The sequence below is a fragment of the Antrostomus carolinensis genome, unplaced genomic scaffold, assembly GCF_000700745.2.
Source record: "Antrostomus carolinensis isolate BGI_N321 unplaced genomic scaffold, ASM70074v2 scaffold46698, whole genome shotgun sequence".
Lineage (NCBI taxonomy): Eukaryota > Metazoa > Chordata > Aves > Caprimulgiformes > Caprimulgidae > Antrostomus > Antrostomus carolinensis.
In genome coordinates this window covers 1-18,368 of record NW_010334515.1, presented here as the reverse complement: position 1 = coordinate 18,368, position 18,368 = coordinate 1, and the positions used below count along the sequence as shown (strand labels likewise).

The window sequence follows — 18,368 nt, the reverse complement described above, 5'->3', positions numbered from 1 at the left end:
GAATAATCTTATGTATCCATTTTCCAGTCATGTCATTGCCAAACTTCCATTCATGACCTTAACCTAGAATCAGGAGTTGGATGACTGCAGCTCATTAAAGTAAAACTGCTGTTTGATGAAGCCACAGGCCAGACCTGGGGGCTGCTGCACAGCCAGCGTAGGTTCCTCGCTGCTGTGGGACAGCTGAGGAAGAGGTGAGGCTGTTGGCTGCCTCGGGTAACAGGCTGACTGTCACCACTGCCCACGTGGCAGTTAGTTAGTTACAGCCTTGGGAGCTGCCAGCAACAGAGCGTGTCTGAACACCTCCACCCAAGTTCAGAGCACCTTTGCTGGCACAAGCCAAGCTGAGACCCCAGCTTTTGCACTGACAATGGACATTTTTCTCTACTGTGGTATGTTGGCTGCAGAGGGCAGTTAGCAAAGAGGAGCAGGGAAGGGCTGCCAAGACTGTAACTTGGTTTGGATCAAGGGAGCTACTAACTCATAATCAATGTGAACAGCCAGACACAGCAGGCACCGCCCTGCAGCTGTTGGCCTGGCTGTGTAACACACCACCAGCAGTAGTTTAAGAAAACCAGAATTGTTCTTCTCTTTCACCACCCAGTTTCTGTATACTGGGGCATGTTACACAGGGAGATGGCTGCGAGTCCTGGCAGCAGGGAAGGGAAAGCAGGGAGGGCAGTGCAGGCTCTGAAGGGCTTCAGGAAAAGGGCTTGCAGGTCCAACCAGGAAATCTGAGTGTGTCTGAATCTGGAGTTTTTCCTCTTTCCTGCCAAGAAAAGAACTGCTCTAGCTTTAGTATTTCTGTCAGTCAAGTGCTTTCTTTCCTTTTTCCCCCTCAAACTAGATTACATGCATCAAACTCGCTTTAATTTGCACCATGGTGTCACTAAATGCCTGAACACCCCCACACTGAGCAACAGGGGCATCTTCCCTAGAGCAGGTTTACGCTGGGAGGCGTTAACTGAATTTCTGCTGCTTGGCTTTGGTTTCTGCAGGAAGTTGTTGCCCACTGGATCGCTGAGTGCCGCCTTAGCATAGAACAGGCTCGACTGCTTACACTGAAAACAGCCTGCAAGATTGACATGTTGGGCAACAGAAAAGCAAGAAAAGAGGTAATTTTTTTTTATTATTATTTTTTTTTTAGCTTTAGGCTAGGACTTGGGGATGCAATACCTGTACACTTAACGAGTTGAAATACAAACTAAAACAGATGGCTAAAAGTTATCCTTCTAATGGTGGAGCTTCATATTGAAAATAGACAGCCTTAAGATGTGCTTTTGCTTGTCATGAGATTGGAAAGTGTTCTCAGTTAAAAACTTTGAGATCAATCTGATAAAGTGTTTAAAAATTAAAGTTCAAGTATTGCTCACCTGTCTCAACACAGTGAGGTAATTTTGGGTGACTGGAAACAGTTTTACCTCACCCAGGGAACAGGAACAGCAGAGCTCTCATCCAATCCAAAGAGGAAGGAATGTACTGGGAGATACCAATCATCAGTGGAATTGTTAGATTAATATTTTCTGTTGATTATGAAACTATTACTGATAATGGGAGTTCTCTTCTAACTCCAGGTAGCCATGACCAAAGTGGTTGTCCCTCGAGCTGTGCTTAAAGTGATTGACTGTGCAATCCAAGTGTGTGGTGGAGCTGGAGTTTCCCAGGATTTTCCTTTGGCTTCTATGTGAGTAAAGGGAGACTGAGCTGTAGACTCTTAAGCATTCCTCTTAAGATAATTTTATAACACCAGCACATGCTGTTTCACCTCGGGTAGCTCAAAGTAACAGTCCATATGCCTTTAAGCTATAAAATTTAAACCAAATGCTTTTATAATTTAATTCTAATGCAGTTGCATAGCTTTAGCCTTAACAACAAAACCAATTTTAGGTCCTTGCCTGCTTTATCAGCAGCAAAGAGGATCTGTTTCTAAAGCTCAATCTTACCGCTCACGTCCCTGGAGAGAAGCAAGCTTCTGCATTTCTAGCCCACACATCTCAGTCCTCCCAGGACAATCAATCTTGCTGCAGTATCTCCTGTGTGAAAGCTCTTTTCAAAGAGTACTGCTAGGGCAGCTATAGGTGAAATAGTGCTGGGAGCTCCTGCTGTCAGCCTGGCTGGCTGCTGTGGCAGGATTAGAAACCTGCCCCTCATTCAGCTCTCCCAACACAGGTTTGCCTATATACGGACCCTGCGCCTGGCAGATGGACCTGATGAAGTTCATCTCTCAACAATTGCAAGGTGGGAACTGCTTGATCAGTCAAAGCAGATAGCTGCTAAAATCTAATGTCAGCATAAAGCTGTTTCCAATGGATGGAAGATTTTGTTCAGTGCAATAGTGTTGTTTAAGGTAAAATTGGATCAAAAACTTGATTCTAGCTTGAAACGATACACATTCTCTCCCTCTTTACTTGTGATTATTACATTTAATAATCAGGGGCTTGCTTTTAAAAGTTTGCAGAATGCCATGTAAATACCAGAATTTGGTCTGGGTTCTTTCTAACACTAAATAAAATCTATTTTCTAACCGGCCTAAAGTGCTTTATTTGCTCTGAGCCAAAGCCCTCTTTATCCTTGTGTTGCAGGCAAAACAGTTCTGACTCAGCAGTTTCACCCAATTTAGTTTATTGCAAACTCTTCACTTTTTGATTAAGTGACACTGAGGTTAATGCCTGCCTTTTTCCTTTCCAAAGCCCATCCTCAGTCCAACCCCCTTTCCTCCCCAGTTCCTGCTCTCAGCTGCACTCCTTTTCACTGATACAACAGTCAGTCCTTCCCCTCCCTCCCCTTACATGAGGCTACATGAGGCTAGGGGCAGCACAGGAGGCTGGGTCAGTCTGAAGCAGTTTGTCTGCTGCTTCCTGCTTCTTACTCTTCTACTTCATTTCTTATCCCACATTTCCTTCTCAGTGCCCCTTGTGTTTTCCCTTGCAGCCTCACAAGCCTGCTCCAAGCCTCAGTTGCTCCCACCCTTTCTTAAATAGGTCTAAGCACAGATGGCACCTTCACCTCTGAGGAACTGGAGTTTTGGCTTGAACCAGCCCTGACTGGCACAAGGCAGTTCATGGCCTCCTCTGCTGCCAAAACAGGCTCTGCCATTTTATGTCCAGTACACCTTTGTGAAGTTCTCACAGGTCAGCATCTCTCAGCTCTGCTTCTGTAACAATCTTTCATGTTAATTAGTTACAACAGAGCTTGTTCCCACAGTAACAGAAGCAGGCAGAGCACAGCATACCACTCTAGCAGTAGTTCTACTTCCTATAAAAGTAGGACAATCACTTTTCAACTTACACAGGGTTGATCAACAATTAACTTAAGGATACAAGTGCTGACTTTTTGCATAGACAAACAAACCACCCTAGCATTGTGGTGGAGCTTGGAGACAAGATGCCCCATTTGGCTCAGTCTTCACCTACAGTCAAGTGTTCACCTGAAGGCTGCTGAAGTCAGTTAGGGTGGTAGTACCTAAAACCAGAAGCTTTCCGCAAATAAGTTTCTTACTTCATATCAATTCATTATACCTAAAAAACCCAAGATTACAATCTCTTTTGCAAAAGCAATAACTATTGTTTATATTTCCATCCATCTTAGTCTCCTCTTGTTTGTGCATTTCAAATACACAAGAACCTGCACTGCACCACTGCCCCAGGCTGTCAAAACCCACACAATGTGTTTTTCCAAGTGAGAATGCCCAGGACCCCTGTTTGGCCACACTGACCAGCCTTGTTTCTCAAGCCTTCAAAGAACAGCTACGTAAGACCACCACCTTTATCTCATTAACAAGGCTCTTAATTCCCTTTATTTTAAAATTTTATGTACATATGAATGATCTGTATAATGTACACTCAATATAGAAAGTTTTTATATACTGGATAATGTATAGAACATTTCACAATTACACTAATTTCTTACATAACATGTCAACTTTAAGTTTTTTTGCTGAAGCTTTGTCAATTTGGTCAAGCCAGTTATACATACAAATGTCTAATGCTGTTTGATCTCGGGAAGATGAAAGTGTTAATGATTAAGGACATCAGTGAACTGGTGCAGGGACAAACCCTTTGCAACTCACGTTCAATGTGAGTGATCACATCAGACTGGGAAAAGAAGGGATGCCTTTTGGCAGAGGGGGGAGGTCTGTGAGGTCAAAGTGATTTTAGCCCAATTCCTCTAGACTGTAGCTCAACTCCAGTCATGCTAATTCATAAAATATAAAAACTAGGAAAGTCTGATTCACAGTCTTGTAAACAAATATAAAGGAACAAAATGTGCTTAATGTACAACAAGAAAAAATTCTTGTGTACCCATTTCAGCTGATCCACAGAGTGCTTTCTTGTGTTACAGTGTGATAGTTAGAATCACTGACTGTTCCTAGAAAAAAAACACCACCAAAAAAAAGGTCATAGAAAAAGGAGTAACACTGTCATTAAACACTTGGAAAGGCAGGAAGTTCACTTCAATGTGTTGGAGGAAAGTGCTGTTCCTCATCACTGGCCAGTCTGCCTTTCTCTCTTTCAAGAGAATTTCCAGTCCTTAGCTGACATCTCCCACTTCGTTGTCTACCGGGGGTGGTACGTTGGGCATTACAGAGGATGTCGTCCCTGCAGTAAGGTAACCAGCAACTCCAGGGCCTTTTGGGAAGAGAACAGAAGATTGGTGATTAGTTTTGGTTCTGAAGAGTGACTGAACAACTTTATTCCCACTGGTAACACCCAAATGCATCATCCAAGTCAACCAGACACCTTAAACAAGAACATTTAAGAGTTTCCGTTCAGATTCTTTGGAGTTTAGGAACACTAGGAATTAAGGTCTTAGCCCACTAAGATGGAGCAGCTTGTGAAGGCCATTCTCAAACTTGCTCAGTGTTTTGGTTTTTTTTCCTGATGTGCCAAATAAGTTACAAAAGAACCCAAACCACCAGCACTATCCATCTTACCTTCCACCATGAAAGCAAAGAGGGTAAGTAAAGTAAAGGAAGGGGTGGCCTTCGTTTGCCAAGGAAAGGACCTGCTGCAGAAGTGGCCTGAGTTCAAGCATGCATTCTGGGGCTGGGCTCCACACTTAAGCCTTCCACATTGTGAAGGTTTTCCCAGCCACATATTTAAAGGAAGCTCAGGTGCTGCCCGATGAGTGAGCAGAACTGGCTTGTGCTTGTCTAGGCAGCTCTTTGTGACCTCAGAAAAAGTAACAGCATTCCTGGGATACACAAGCTCTGGATTGGAGCCAGAACCCCTGACTATTAATAAATTTATGTCAATTACTATAGGGTCAGTCAGTTTTGCACTGCAGACAAAGCTCCTCTCCTCCAAAGCCTGGAGTTTTTAGTCATATAGAAACTTTCAACAAATGCAGTAAAAACTCATGTTGCAGCATGAGGTCTTTCAACAGCAGCTCTTATCAGATTAATGACTGTAGAAAACTGCCCACCCTCAACATCTCCCTGCATCAATAGTGACCAACTTGGTATTAGACCTTCAGCCTACACTGCTAACCTGCAACATGGTAAATTCTGCTGGGTTCTTTACTCTCCCCCCCTCAAGTCATCCTCACTAAATCCTCCTAAATTTACTATACCTTCATGCCCCACCCTCCCTTCTCACACTACAACCTGGAGCCAGAACATCAGAGCATGGTTTGTCTCCTTGCAAACACTCCTACACTGCTGCTGCTGCAAGCAGGAGAGCAAAGCAAGCGGTGCCTTTGGTGAAAAAAACAAACCCCCAAAAAAAGCTGCCTGGCTTCAGAAGGGGACCTGTCCTTCTCCAAGAGCCAGACACGTGTACATGTCCTCCTGCAGAAAACTCCACTAGTTCTCTTGTCTCTCAAACTTTTAATTACAGAGGATTCCTAACATACTTGAGAAGTTTAGTTCATCTGCAGTACAAGCAATTATCAGCCCCTGCAGTTGTTAGTTTGCTGCTGCTGTGTGCTTGAAGGCAAGTTTATCGCTGTTTTGGGACCACACATCCGTTACAGTTTATGACATGCATCTGTTAACATGGAATGCAGCAAGTGTGGCGTGCGTTTTGTGAGATGGTATCTACCTGCTTTAGAGAGCTACACAGAAGTTAGCAAGCTGCCTGGCAGAGCAGATCTAAAGCCCACTTCTCAGGTGAAGGGGACTGCTGCCAGTTAGAAGGGAAGGAGAAGAGACACCTGAGGGAAGAGAAATAAGCAAAGGGAAGTTTCAAGGGAAGTGCAAATAGCAAAGAAAATTGAAGCAAGACATAAGGCAGAATACAAGATTAAGGCAGGTTAAAAAAAAGCGTGTAGTTTGGTTTACAGCTGTACTTTGCATCTGTACAGAATCTTCATTCTACGTTTGTACGCACTTAAACATTAAGCAATTTAAATGCAGCACAGGCCTTAAGGCAGTTGGATAGCTCTATTGCTCCCAGACTTAAGCCTGACAATATCTGGTACAGTTTCAGGTCTCAGCCAGTCATCAGCCAGCATTTACTTCATATGTCTTAATTTATAGTATTTATGAAATACCAGGAAATTCAGTACCAGATGAATCAAGTGTTCTGTGTCAAAGTGGCATTAAATGGTACAATAAACACAAAACTCCTGTTCAGAGCTAAAGCACCAAGTCTTTCCTGTGTGGAAAAACACATCATGTGTTACAAAATACCTACGCTCAAAATATTAAGCATCTGCTTCTAGAATGGCCAATTCCAGACTTGAAAGGCTCTTGCTTCATTTTCTCAAAATACATGCTAGTATCTTGCCAGAAAAACCTTCCTGTCTCTATAGCCACCTGATTTATACCCCAGCAACTCAATTACGCTCAAAAGCTTTACCAAAATTCCTATATTGGGTTAGATGAGAAAGTTCCATGCGGCACATATTGACTTGTCACAAAGGACTTCAAAACCTTACCTGGGAGGCTAATCTTTTAAGACCAAATGATTGTTCAGCTGATGGCTATTGAGGATTCAGAGGTTTGCATCCTGTTGCTTTAGACAAGGTTTGCTACAACATCATTACATAAAATACTTTCAGATATAGCAAGTAATCCGTGATAGCAAAGTTTTGGACTGTGATACAGCCGAATGTAGCCATTAAAGGTGTGTCTATCAAATGGTGCATGTGAGTGAAGGAAGAACCAGAATTTGATTTGCTGTTTTCAGATTGTAAGAACATAAGGAGGGCAACAAGAAAGCTGGGGAGGGACTTTTCATAAGGGCAGTTAATGACAGAACAAGGGGAAATGGGTTTAAGCTGAAAGAGGGGAGGTTTAGATTAGATATTAGGAAGAAGTTTTTCACTGTGAGGGTGGTCAGACACTGGCACAGGTTGCCCAAGGAAGCTGTGGCTGCTCCTCCCTGGAAGTGTTCAAGGCCAGGTTGGATGAGGCTTTGAGCAACCTGGTCTAGTGGAAGGTGTCCCTGCTGATGGCAGGGGGGTTGGAACTGGATGATCTTTAAGGTCCCTTCCAACCCAAACCATTCTATGATTCTATGATAACTGTTTAGGATTCTGCCCACACCGTGCCATTACCATCAGGGGAGTTCTCATCAGTTGCTCTCCTTTGTATGCACACAGCATGCACAGTTAGAATCCTCTCCTCCACTGCAAGTGGGACTGAAACTGCAGCCCAGGGTGCCACCTCAGTCTTGGTGACACCAGCAGGGACTCCCCCTCGGTGCACTACAGGTGCATTTACATCTATGCCCCAAGCTCTGAGTACAGGCAGGCAGCCATTCCCACCAGAGAAGGGCCCTGCCAGTGCACTGTGTCTGACTGGAACATGGCCTCATGCTCTGAGCTGTTAATGTTCAAACTGCTCCAATGCTACAACTATGCACCTGACACTAAGGCAGAGTAACTCACATGACAATTAATAAAAACAGTCTAGGTGATTTTGAAGAAAGTTTACTCCTCCTCCCCCAGCCTCAGAGAACAATTTTTTCTAGAGCTCAAGCAGACTGACCCTGAGAGAGCATGGAAAGTTACGGTCACTCACTAGTTCTGATTACGTCTCTGCTTTGTCACTACAGGATACGTGCAAGACTTGCCAGTGTCCAGATTCCATTGCTTTGATATTTTAGAATTAGGCACAGTACCCAGAGAAATATATTCTTAACCACAAAAAAAGTTGAGCTTCTGATAAGTGTTTTTAAAGCTTACTGGATTTTTACAGCTCACTGTATTTTTACAGCATGGAATGTTCAGGTCACATGATGGCACTAGATCCTGAGGATAAACACCATTTTCAGTTTCAAGTCTGACAATTACATAACAGTTCAGTATGATTCAGGACATAAATAGTAAAGGTTGGTAACCTGTGAGGTATCCTGCTGTTTGCGTCTCAGAAATGAACAAGTCATGTTTCTGATCCTTGAAGGCACTCCACACAGAAGAACGAGACAGGATTTCATTTACCTACAGTATTTGAAGAGATTAACACAGTGAGCAAATGACACTTTTAAAATTCTAGGGGAAGAAATTAATTTTCTAGAACCAAACCAGGCAGTAGTTTAGGCTGTGAACAGAATCAAACATTTCCACAGAGACTGTAGCAACTTGCTTTTCCATTTGAATTGTGCAGCTGGACACAATGCCGAAGGCTCGTAAAGGAAAGTCACTTAGCAGCTTCACTTTCCCTCATCCCCCAGTTAGCTAACAAGGAAAAGCAACCCTGCAAGCAGCCACTTGCCATACATCTAGAGCTGAGGTGGAACAGGACTCCTCCTGTACTATAGCAAGACAGGGCCAACTTGGAGGAAAGACCTATCCTCAGTTTCCCTCCCTTTGAGAAAGTTTTCAACACAGGGTTAAGAGAAAGACACCAAGAACGAGCACAGTTACTGCGAGAAGTTTTACCAACTTGTATATACACCCGTAACACCACTACAGCTGTCTCCAACAGTGTTTATCCAGGAAACAGAAAAGCATTTACATTTCTAACAAGTTCTGGAGAGTTGTCAGTAGAAGCTTATAGAACATAGTGTTCAGAAGGACTTGGGATTTGTCTTTTTTTGTAAGTGCTCTTCACATGCATTAAACCAATGACTTCCCCACAAGAGATGGAGATGTTCCAACCCATAATGATTTTGTAGTTACACGTTTTAGCTGGACTGATGCACATGACAGTTTGATATTCCAAGTGTACAAAGTCCAGTTAAGGACTTGTCAGTACTGACCTGTTCTCCATACTGCAGGCTGCGAGACATAGATTTCAGAGTTTTAACAATCTGAGCTTTCGTTGCAGATGGGCTTTCCAGGTTCTCAAGACCAATACCTTCAAGCAGCTTTAGAAGGTAAGGGACCAAATCTGCTTTCAAAGCCTGCGAACACAGCCAAATGAGTTGTCTTAACAGGGACTAGGAAGTTCCATACGGATGGTTTATGTTACTAGCATCAGTATGAACCAAAAAGTACCAACAGCCTTTAGTAGGTACGTTTAACTAGTCAATTTTACCCAAGCTATACAAATGCATACAAGAGAAAGCAAAGATCCTGTGAGCAGTTCTGCTTTCTCTGGGTGTAAACTCAGCTGAATTAGCTGGCATTCCTACATTACACTTTCTCAGTAGACACAAGCCAACACTATCCTACACATTAAGCTTCAACACTCAGAAAGCATTCTTGAACAGGTCCACATTTTGGATAAAGGACTGACTTCTGACTTCTCCAGCTTTTCAGCACATTATGGCGTCTAGGAAGCTCCCTGGACACTGACATTAAATGGTATCTCTGTTCTTACGAGCAGATTAGATAGCCAAATATAAACATTTTTACAGACTGAAAATATACCACTTACTTGGGCTACTAGGTCATTTTGTTCCTTCTGAAACATTCGATTAAGGGCTTCACAGGCTACACCAATGACATCTGATCTCTTTTTCATTCCATTCATGAGAGGGCTAATGGTCTCTAGTGATGCCATTGCTCGAACACAAAGCTATGGAGAAACAGAAACAGCCTCATGGTTGTAGCAGACATAGTCAGCCAAGACCATAAATTTCTCAGTGTCTTTAATCTACCAATTCCCCATTAATTAGCTGTAAGTCCCTGCTCTATCTGGTATGATGTATTTACAGTCGGAATAATGCCCTTCTAGGAACACTACTAAACAATACAAGTAACTCCAGTCGTGGGTTTTTTTTCCTCCCCTTGAGAAGTTAAACGATTCAGTACCTCATTGTCAGACAATATGTGCATGACACGAATGGCACTTTTCGGAATGGCATTGTTCTTGTGATTCATAGCTTGGATTATCTTGTGAAGATGACCAAGCGGAGGAACTTGATCAGCTAGCTGAGGCTGGGCACTGAACAGGCACACAGTTGCTGTGGTAATGGTTTCTAAAGTTTCCCCCTGCAGAAAACCAAAAACCAACAGAAAATATAACTCAGTAAAGCCTTATGTATCATCATAATAGTAACATTTCTCACTTGCCCTGCATTATAGATTTTCCTTCCCTTAATACATTTATCATGTCACTTTGCTTTGAAATTGTGAAAACAAGAAGTTTAGAAGAACACGATCAGCTCCAACAGTGGCAGACGTTTCACTAATTTCATGAACAAAGATCACACAAGTTTCTCAGCTCTGTTCTCTTCTTCTAGAGAAGCCACTGTCTGGCTGCAGCTGCTGCAGGCACAGCAGCACACGTGCCAACTTGCTGGGCGGAAGCATGAGAGCACAGGTGTATAGGCTGACCACTCACCATGCTTGCTGTGTTCTGCAAGCCTATACAAACTGCTGCCACATCTTTATTACAAAGATGTCTGTTTTATTCAATGTGCAAATTAGTTGCCTCCCTGCAAGTCTAACCCAGAATCTGTCTGAACAGTTTAAAATTCAATTATTAGTAATATCATTAAGTTACCAACTTGAACATCGTCCTCATTCAAACTGTAACACATCAGTTCTACTGCATTATGCTGATTGTTAGGTGGCAGTCTTGTACAGGTCACATAATTTACACCACAGCAGGAACTTAGTGTTGCAGAAGGACACTAAAAGTCTCAAGACCTGCAAGTTTTTAGGCAGTATAGAACAAGTGCCATTTTCTTAGCTTAGTCAGTCATAGAATAAGACACTTCATTTGTTAAGCCTCATCTCTACCATAAAATAAGCCTCTAAGACTTACTGAAGCTACTTTTGTGGCTTCAGGGACTTTGAAAGCACTGACTCATGTTCAGAAGTTGCCTAAACATATCTACATGCTTTTACAGAGAGTCAGAAAGCAGAAAAAAAAATTTATGTTGGGAAGAAAGTATGAGAAATTAAGTTAATCAGATACTAAAAGACAAGGAGCTTAAGACTGCTAAACAAATTCAAAGAACAGAATCAGGAAAATCATCTTACATGGGGGTTATTTTTCTCCAGTAGTTCAGTAAACTTTTCCAACAGTGCAATGAGAAATTCTCTTGGTTTCCGTAAAACCCAGGCCGGCTGGGCAATAAAAATCCTTAGGAAGACTCCCCCCACAGAAAGTTCACCTTCTGCCTCACCATACACCACAGCAAAGTCTTCAGGCAGCTGTTGAATTGTAAGTAGAAGCAGTTATTGGCAAAGTATTTGTGAGAGCTGTAACTGTTTCTCTAACACCATGACTAAGTGGTAAGGGTCACTGAACTAACTGTATTCTCCAAAATGGAGCTGTGCAAGATCAACAAATACTTCATCTTGAAGAAACATGAGGTAAGAAGTGAGAGTACAAAGAACAGTGCAGGCATTACTACTACAGTGGACTTCTCTTTCAAAGAACACAAGTAACTGAGTCTACAACTATCCTAGTGGTGAACACTACAAGAGAAATATCAGCCTTGTTGCTGGTACAACAGCCCTTTCCTTTCTTGCACACTTCAGGGGAAGGTTTCTAACCATTAACCTAGGGCAGTTTCCACCTCCATCAAAACAGCCATCCTGCATGTGTTTAGAAGTTGCTTTAAGGTTTAACTAGACCACTGTTGGGAGGAAGTCATGCCTGGCCTTTCACAGATATTGGGAAATACTACAGACAAACATCTCCCTGATTGACCTGATGTGATAGAATGGCTTGGGACAATAATTTGAGACCTGGTGCCTTACTAGTGTTTCTGAACATTTACCAAAAGCAAGTTTACTGCAGCTATGTAATAAGTGACAGGACTTTTTCCAGCAAACTGGTATTCTTTGTTGCTGACTTTTGGTAAGTTCTAGAATGACCTGAACTGTCAGAATATTCAGAGTATTACTGGCAAAACTGCTGCCAATAAAGTGTCTGCTTTCAAGGTACAAGAAGGAACAAAAGCATCAATTCAATATTAAAACAGTTATGTTAACACAGCAGTGAGTTCCTGTTGGTACTTCAAGAGGTAAGTCTGTCAGAGTTACACACACGCATATCTTATCAGCTGGCTTATAGTCTCCTTGGGTGCACTCAAAACAGAAACAGTGAACTTTTACCTTCCAGTTAGTGTCAGGGTTGTCCCTCTGAAGTTTAAAGTGCCTTTAAAAAGAAAACACATTTTAACAAGCAGTAAAAGAAGCAGTCATCTTCCCTACGTGACACCTCAGTCTCCCTCTATCACTGTGAAGTAGTTCTAAGTTTCTAAACCCCATTTTCTCCTCACTGTAACCCCCTCCCAAACCTTAGAGCAGTGAGCAAATACCTGGACTGTGCACAAACTACACTTGTATCACTGAGTTACAGGTAAAATACACAAACAGGGAACAAGTTGCTTTTCACTGAAGTCTGGCTTGCAAAGATTCTACTTTTTAAAGGCAGAGCTCTGACACTTTTTCTATAGCAACTCTGGATTACTGCCACTGAAAGAGTGCCTCAGTTAAGGAAACACTTAGTCAGTAGGTCTCCACATACTCAAGCATCATTTCTCGAACTGTTGTTGATACTCTCTCCCTGGAATTGTCATTCCAAATTAACTCAGGATTTTCATGAGTTCCCTCAAATATATGAACAGCAGCTTCAGGGTTGTCCCTCATGGCATCCATGAAGACTCCAGGTAAAAATTTCATTAGTGTAATTCGAACCTAGAAAGGATGAATAGAATTGACATGAAGTATACCATAAGACTAACTGACAGAAAAATAAAGAACTCCAGGAAGTCAAATTATTTGTAGTGCTATAATGCCAACTCTTAAAACATAATACCAGAAAATAAAATAGTGCTACAATTTTAAATAGTGATAGCCAGTGACAGGTCGGTATCTAATGTTAAAATAATTACAAATAGAAACAAACTGCTTACAGTAGTTACAATAAGTACAACTGCTTCCAGAATTCTGCTCATAGATTAAAGAGTTAACCATTTTGAAAAAGCCAGATTGCTCTTCACATGAATGCTTCAGTCACAGAAGAGGGATTTTTTTTGTTTCATCTTTAGAGAGAGGCTGGTAACATCAAGGTAGGAGGTCCAACAAGAGCTGTTAAGATTCTTACCTTTGGACCCACCAGCTTATCTGCAGTCATTTTGGCAAAGAGCTCTGCTGTTTGGGCTCGGACCTGTGGATGAGTTGAGTTGCAAAACATGTCTAGTAAGTAGATTAAAGCACCTGTACAAAGAGATAGGAAAGCATTCAAATTTATTTCTGTTAACAAGTAGTATGAATTCAGCAATTCCACACTGATGGCTCTAAAGGGAGGAGTAAGATTTGGCCACTGTTTTTACTTTAAGTCCAGTGTTGCAGAAACATTTGCTTTCAATGTAATACTGTACCTTTTGCCATGGCCTCTTTAATTATTTTTGTGCTAGATGTCAAAGCATACAAAGTTTCAAGGACAAGTTGCCGACCTGTCAAAATAAAAAGTATTAAGAACTTTGTGCTGTATAGACTATTGACTAATCAAAGATGAACTAAACTGATCTTAGAGGAAAGCTGTATAAAAACTACAATAGAGCTTATGACAACTGCAAGCTTAGGGATTTCTAGCTAAATTCAGTTAGTTAAGAAATGTCAAATCAATCATGCGTTCTGGTATGGCATAACTTCTTAATTGTATGTTTACTACCTAAATTCCCTAAAAGAATCGGTGAATGAAATACTATGCAATCCAAACACAATTTGAATACCTGCAATTCAAATGTTTCAGCTCACTCATGTAAAACAAACAGGTTACACAGAATAGTTTTTTAATCATCCCCACTGAAATGCTGTTTCAACCTAAAACTCAGTAGTAAGCTCAGCCAGCTGCATTCTAATTAGGTTTCTGAGCTGAAAACCCTTTGCCTTGCAAGGCTAAGAATTTAATGGTACATACTTGAAGGTAAGGAATGCAGGAGTGCCAGTAAGTTAGCAAGAACCATGGCCTCAGCAATGTTGTTAACACATTCTTGGTTACTTGTTACTATGTTCACTACCTGTAAAAGATTACAAACGACACTCAATTATATTCCAGCTGTTAAGACATTGCCCAGAAAACGCAGTGTATGATGAAGTCTGTCACCTCAGTGGCCAATATAGATAATATTTACAATGTTTATTCCTGCCATCAAATGAAGTCTTGTCACTACAGAGAAGGGAGGGAGCAGAGGGAGCAAAGTCATAGGCAAGAAGCTATCCCTTGTTCCTCCAAGGAAGAACTGACACTTTAGAAGCCCAATCTTGATACTTTTTAGGTGCTAATCAGGTTTGTTTATGCTGACTTCGTAGAGCAACCAGACACAGAGGTTTGAGGGTGTTTTGGTTTGTTTTTTTACCTCCAGAGCCAACTGCTGCACCTGGCCAGCTCCATGAACACGCAGAAGGGAGAATATCAACTTAAAGTGACCTATGCACTCACACTCAGAACCTGCAAGAGACCAAATAAGTTATTCTCTTTGTATTAGCCAAAACATTCACTGAAAGCCATTCCAAGCCCACATTTCACTATACAGAGAGGTTTTAAAGACTACACATCTGTATACAGTCTGCCACAGTAGTTATAACAGCTCATATAGTACAGAATGATAAAATTATGAAGTCCTGTCTATTAATCTAGCTTCCACAAAGTCTTAGGTCAACAATATTTCAAAATGAGAGGATACTTCCTCCCTCTAAGGCAAGTAACTGAGCTATTCCTTGGACTACTTAGTTACTTGCATTCTTACAAGACAATTAAGCAAGTTCAGTTATTTTATTTATTATTAGTTGTCAGTACTTCTTGTCTTCAAATCCACTTGCCCTTTCAGATTCTCCCAGCTCCCAGTAAGGTGGCTATCTGCAGCAGTAACAGTTGCCTTCAGGCTTATAATTGCCAAATATAGAGAATCCAGTCTGAGAACAACCTAACCAGCTATTATTAGAAATCATGACAGTAACAGGAATTGCTTTTAGAACTAGCATATAATACTGAAGGAAAACATCCTAATCACGTGTACAGACTTTTCCAGTCTGTACATTGGTATCTGCTCATAAATCTTTGCTGGTATTAGCTACCCACTCCCAAGAGCATCTTCTACTCCTGCGTTAGTAAGACCCTGAAATGCTTTTAGGTGTTAATAGTTTGCAGTGCTCAGCTCAAGGGTTTGTTTTGGGTTTGGTTTTATTGGGGTTTTTTTGGCTTGTTTGATGCAAGGAAGTTTAAAAATTAGCTAAAATTCTCTGATGCATTACAGAAAGTTTCATCAAAGACGTTTAAGTCTTCCTGGCAACAGCAGGCTAGAGTTAGAGTTAAAACCCAATGTTTCAGAGAAGAAAATACATAAGGCCTAGATTTCACACAAAACTTTAATACATCTACTGATAACGTTCTCCAGGGGGAAAAAAAAAAAAGCCTATATGGTTTATCAACAATGCTGTTAGCCAGCAAAACAAGCTTCCTTCTCACTGGAAGATAAAGACTACAGAGGTCCGCTTTTTTTTTTTAAGGTTGTCCACAAGAAAGCTTATCATGGAAGTTCATTTTTATGCCTACCTGGGTTGTGTTTTATGACATTTCTCAGAGCCTCCAGGGCCATTTCAACTCTTCGTAACCGATCTCCATGTTGATTGGACTCTACTTTCCCAGTCTGTGTTATTGCCATTAGCGTATGAAGGTACTGTGCTTGTGAGCCTATGTAATCCAAGAGGCTTGCAGCAAATGCTTTAGGAAGCTTTAAATTAGAGACGAGAACATTTTCAGCTTGTGATGCAACAGCAGAAGAAAGTGTATTCAAATAACTTTTCCTACATTTCACATATTCCTTTCTTACAGATCGGAAACGTTTTTCTACTCTGATGATCTGGAGCACATTAACCCTATTTATATCTAAACATGCCCTTAGAAAGCTGCCACTACTTCAGCAGCATTCTTAAGGTGTATGTTCATCCATATATACAGACGGACAGCAAAGCCTCTAGGGCAGAATCATTACCTCCTGGAATTACTGAATAAACTGGAGTGTCTGCAGTGCATGCTTGTGGGAAAAAGGCATTAAGCCATCTGAAGCAGCATGTCTTATAACAAAGTCATTGTTCTTTTTAATTTATTCTACTCCAATAGAGAAATAACCCATAACATGCTGATCATGTTGAAGGAAATTTCCATAGGATTTTTTATTTTCTCCATTCTGTTTGCAATGACAGCTGAAGAGAAAGACACAGTAATCCAAATACTAGTTTCAACAGGAAGGGTTTAGCTACACCTCACCTCTAGTTGGAAGGTAGGGACCTCATTGTAGACTCTAACAAAAATCTCTCCCACAATAAGTTCCTTTGCATGGTCACTGAAGACAAAGTCAGATCCATAGCTCTTGTCACACTCACCCTTTAAGCAGAAATAATCAGCACAAGCTCAAACAGAAAATAATCTTGTAGAAAGTGTAAAGCTATAACCCAATAATGAAACAGACAATACTTGAACAGGAAACTTAAAAGCTTTAGCAAAAGTCAGAAGCTCAAGACAGACTGAAACATTACAAGAAATAAACAAGCAAACTCTTAGGTTTTTGGCTTTCTTTTTAAGACTCCTGAACGAAGAAAGTGACTCAAGAATAGGCAATGTATACTTGTATTAACTATACCACCCTATTACAAGCAGCTGTACCAAAACACAAAATGGTTTTAAAAAAGTATTAGTGGGATATAAAGTAAAGAGTATCTTACTCTCTTAATCATGCTTTCTTGTTGAGATTCCAAAAACTCAAGTAATTCAGCTCTTGTCCCATTGTTCCAGATCAAGTAGGGGTTCTCTGTGTTACTGTTAAGCATCTTAAGAGTCTAAGAAACAAGGAATTTAACATGATGTAACACTTTTTCAAATTAGTTCTGGAACATTACTCACAGTAATCAGTGTGTTTCAGGATATAAATCAATCTAATCCCATTAATAACCAGACTAATTTCATAAGCAGGTTTAAAGTGTCAAGTTTTCCACATACTGGAAAAACAATATGCATAAGTTATCTGGTACAATACAAACTATAACTTAATTTTTCTTTATTCTGCTTTGAGTCACACTTACTTCAGATTCTCTTATTTTTGAGAGGGAGCAGCAAGTATCTGTAGCCTCTTTTTGTAGATTACTTTCTTGGTACCATTAAAGAGAGTAGTTTAGCCTTTGCTCTCCATTATCACGATATCCATAAGCCTTCAACAACTACCTCAACTTCTTTGCTCCTCTATCGCTTTCACAAATATTATTCTATAGGGTACTGTTCCTATTCACAGTGTTTGAGGCTGAAACAGTTTCTTTTCCTTGCAGATACTCCAATTGCAAAGATAAATCACACTGCTGTTCTCTATATGGTTGGTCAGAGAGTTCAGTGTTTTAGAAGTGACCTACTCCTTCCATAAATCACTAGAGAAAGTTTTGGCCAACAGATGCTTACCTCAGTAGGACTGACCACAGCAAGTTTCCTTGCAATATAGGGCGTCAACATTCCAGCCAAGCTTTTCCTGATCGTTGGGTTTTCAGGTGTAGCTTGTTCTTCAAAGAGATACCCTCCGAGGCGACTCAAGGCCAGGAGACTGAGCTTGGCAAGGCTATTTGCTACCTCCTGAAAAATACAAACACTGTTATAAAAAAGCTAGAGCTTACTGAAGAAATATTAGCTAGAAAGAGTTGTCCAACACTTCTGCACCAGAATGAACAGAACTGGTATCCCCTGTTTATCTAATTTAATTATGCACTGATACCTAATGAAACACTAGGTGCTGCAGAACAGCACAGTAAGATCATTGGGTTGTAGGCTTAATAAATGTAGTTAGACATAAGCACTGGTAAGTAAGAAAAACTGGGGCATTAAGATGAGCTGAATGCTACAGAAGCTATTTAGCATAATAGCTTCTGACCAGACAACAGTTCCTGCTAGCACAATCAAATATCAGCATAATAAGCCTTTTATTGCAGTGATACAAGAGTTAATAACAACATAGACTGTTCAAAGCTCATCTCATCCAATAGCTAAGAAGTGCCACCCTCGGCAAGCTTGCCGATGACACCAAGCTGAGTGG

The 18,368-nt window shown here is 41.0% G+C and overlaps 2 protein-coding genes across 2 annotated transcripts in view; one reads left to right on the top strand and one right to left on the bottom strand.

The window, feature by feature from the left end:
- ACAD11 (acyl-CoA dehydrogenase family member 11) overlaps window positions 1–2,388 on the top strand; it is a gene marked incomplete at its 5' end in the record, with an annotated part of 28,651 nt that extends 26,263 nt beyond the window's left edge. Inside the window, 3 exons of the mRNA XM_010174236.1 lie at window positions 999–1,115; window positions 1,575–1,684; window positions 2,170–2,388. Coding sequence (XP_010172538.1) covers window positions 999–1,115; window positions 1,575–1,684; window positions 2,170–2,284 — 342 coding nt within the window. The remainder of the gene's footprint in view (window positions 1–998; window positions 1,116–1,574; window positions 1,685–2,169) is intronic.
- Window positions 2,389–3,768: 1,380 nt separating this feature from the next.
- On the bottom strand, window positions 3,769–17,931 carry LOC104529824 (dnaJ homolog subfamily C member 13). The gene is made up of 16 exons (XM_010174234.1): window positions 17,744–17,931; window positions 17,020–17,133; window positions 16,565–16,681; window positions 15,851–16,028; window positions 14,655–14,746; window positions 14,216–14,315; window positions 13,674–13,748; window positions 13,397–13,509; window positions 12,818–12,987; window positions 12,403–12,445; window positions 11,320–11,493; window positions 10,144–10,323; window positions 9,767–9,907; window positions 9,147–9,290; window positions 8,286–8,385; window positions 3,769–4,628 (listed from the first exon to the last, which is right to left on the bottom strand). Exons 1-16 carry the CDS (start codon window positions 17,792–17,794, stop codon window positions 4,531–4,533), a joined length of 1,890 nt encoding a protein of 629 aa, XP_010172536.1. The 5' UTR covers window positions 17,795–17,931; the 3' UTR covers window positions 3,769–4,530.
- Between the last annotated feature and the right edge of the window lie 437 nt (window positions 17,932–18,368).

What these genes read in the sequence shown, in the direction of transcription:
- LOC104529824 (XM_010174234.1), bottom strand. Translation starts at nt 17,794, where the DNA reads ATGTTGACGCCCTATATTGCAAGGAAACTTGCTGTGGTCAGTCCTACT. An exon ending in AAGAAAGCATGATTAAGAGA is followed by an intron (nt 16,682 to 17,019) that starts GTAAGATACTCT and finishes TTCTGCTTAAAG; the next exon opens with GGTGAGTGTGACAAGAGCTA. An exon ending in AACAGCAGGATACCTCACAG is followed by an intron (nt 4,629 to 8,285) that starts GTTACCAACCTT and finishes TCTTCCCAAAAG; the next exon opens with GCCCTGGAGTTGCTGGTTAC.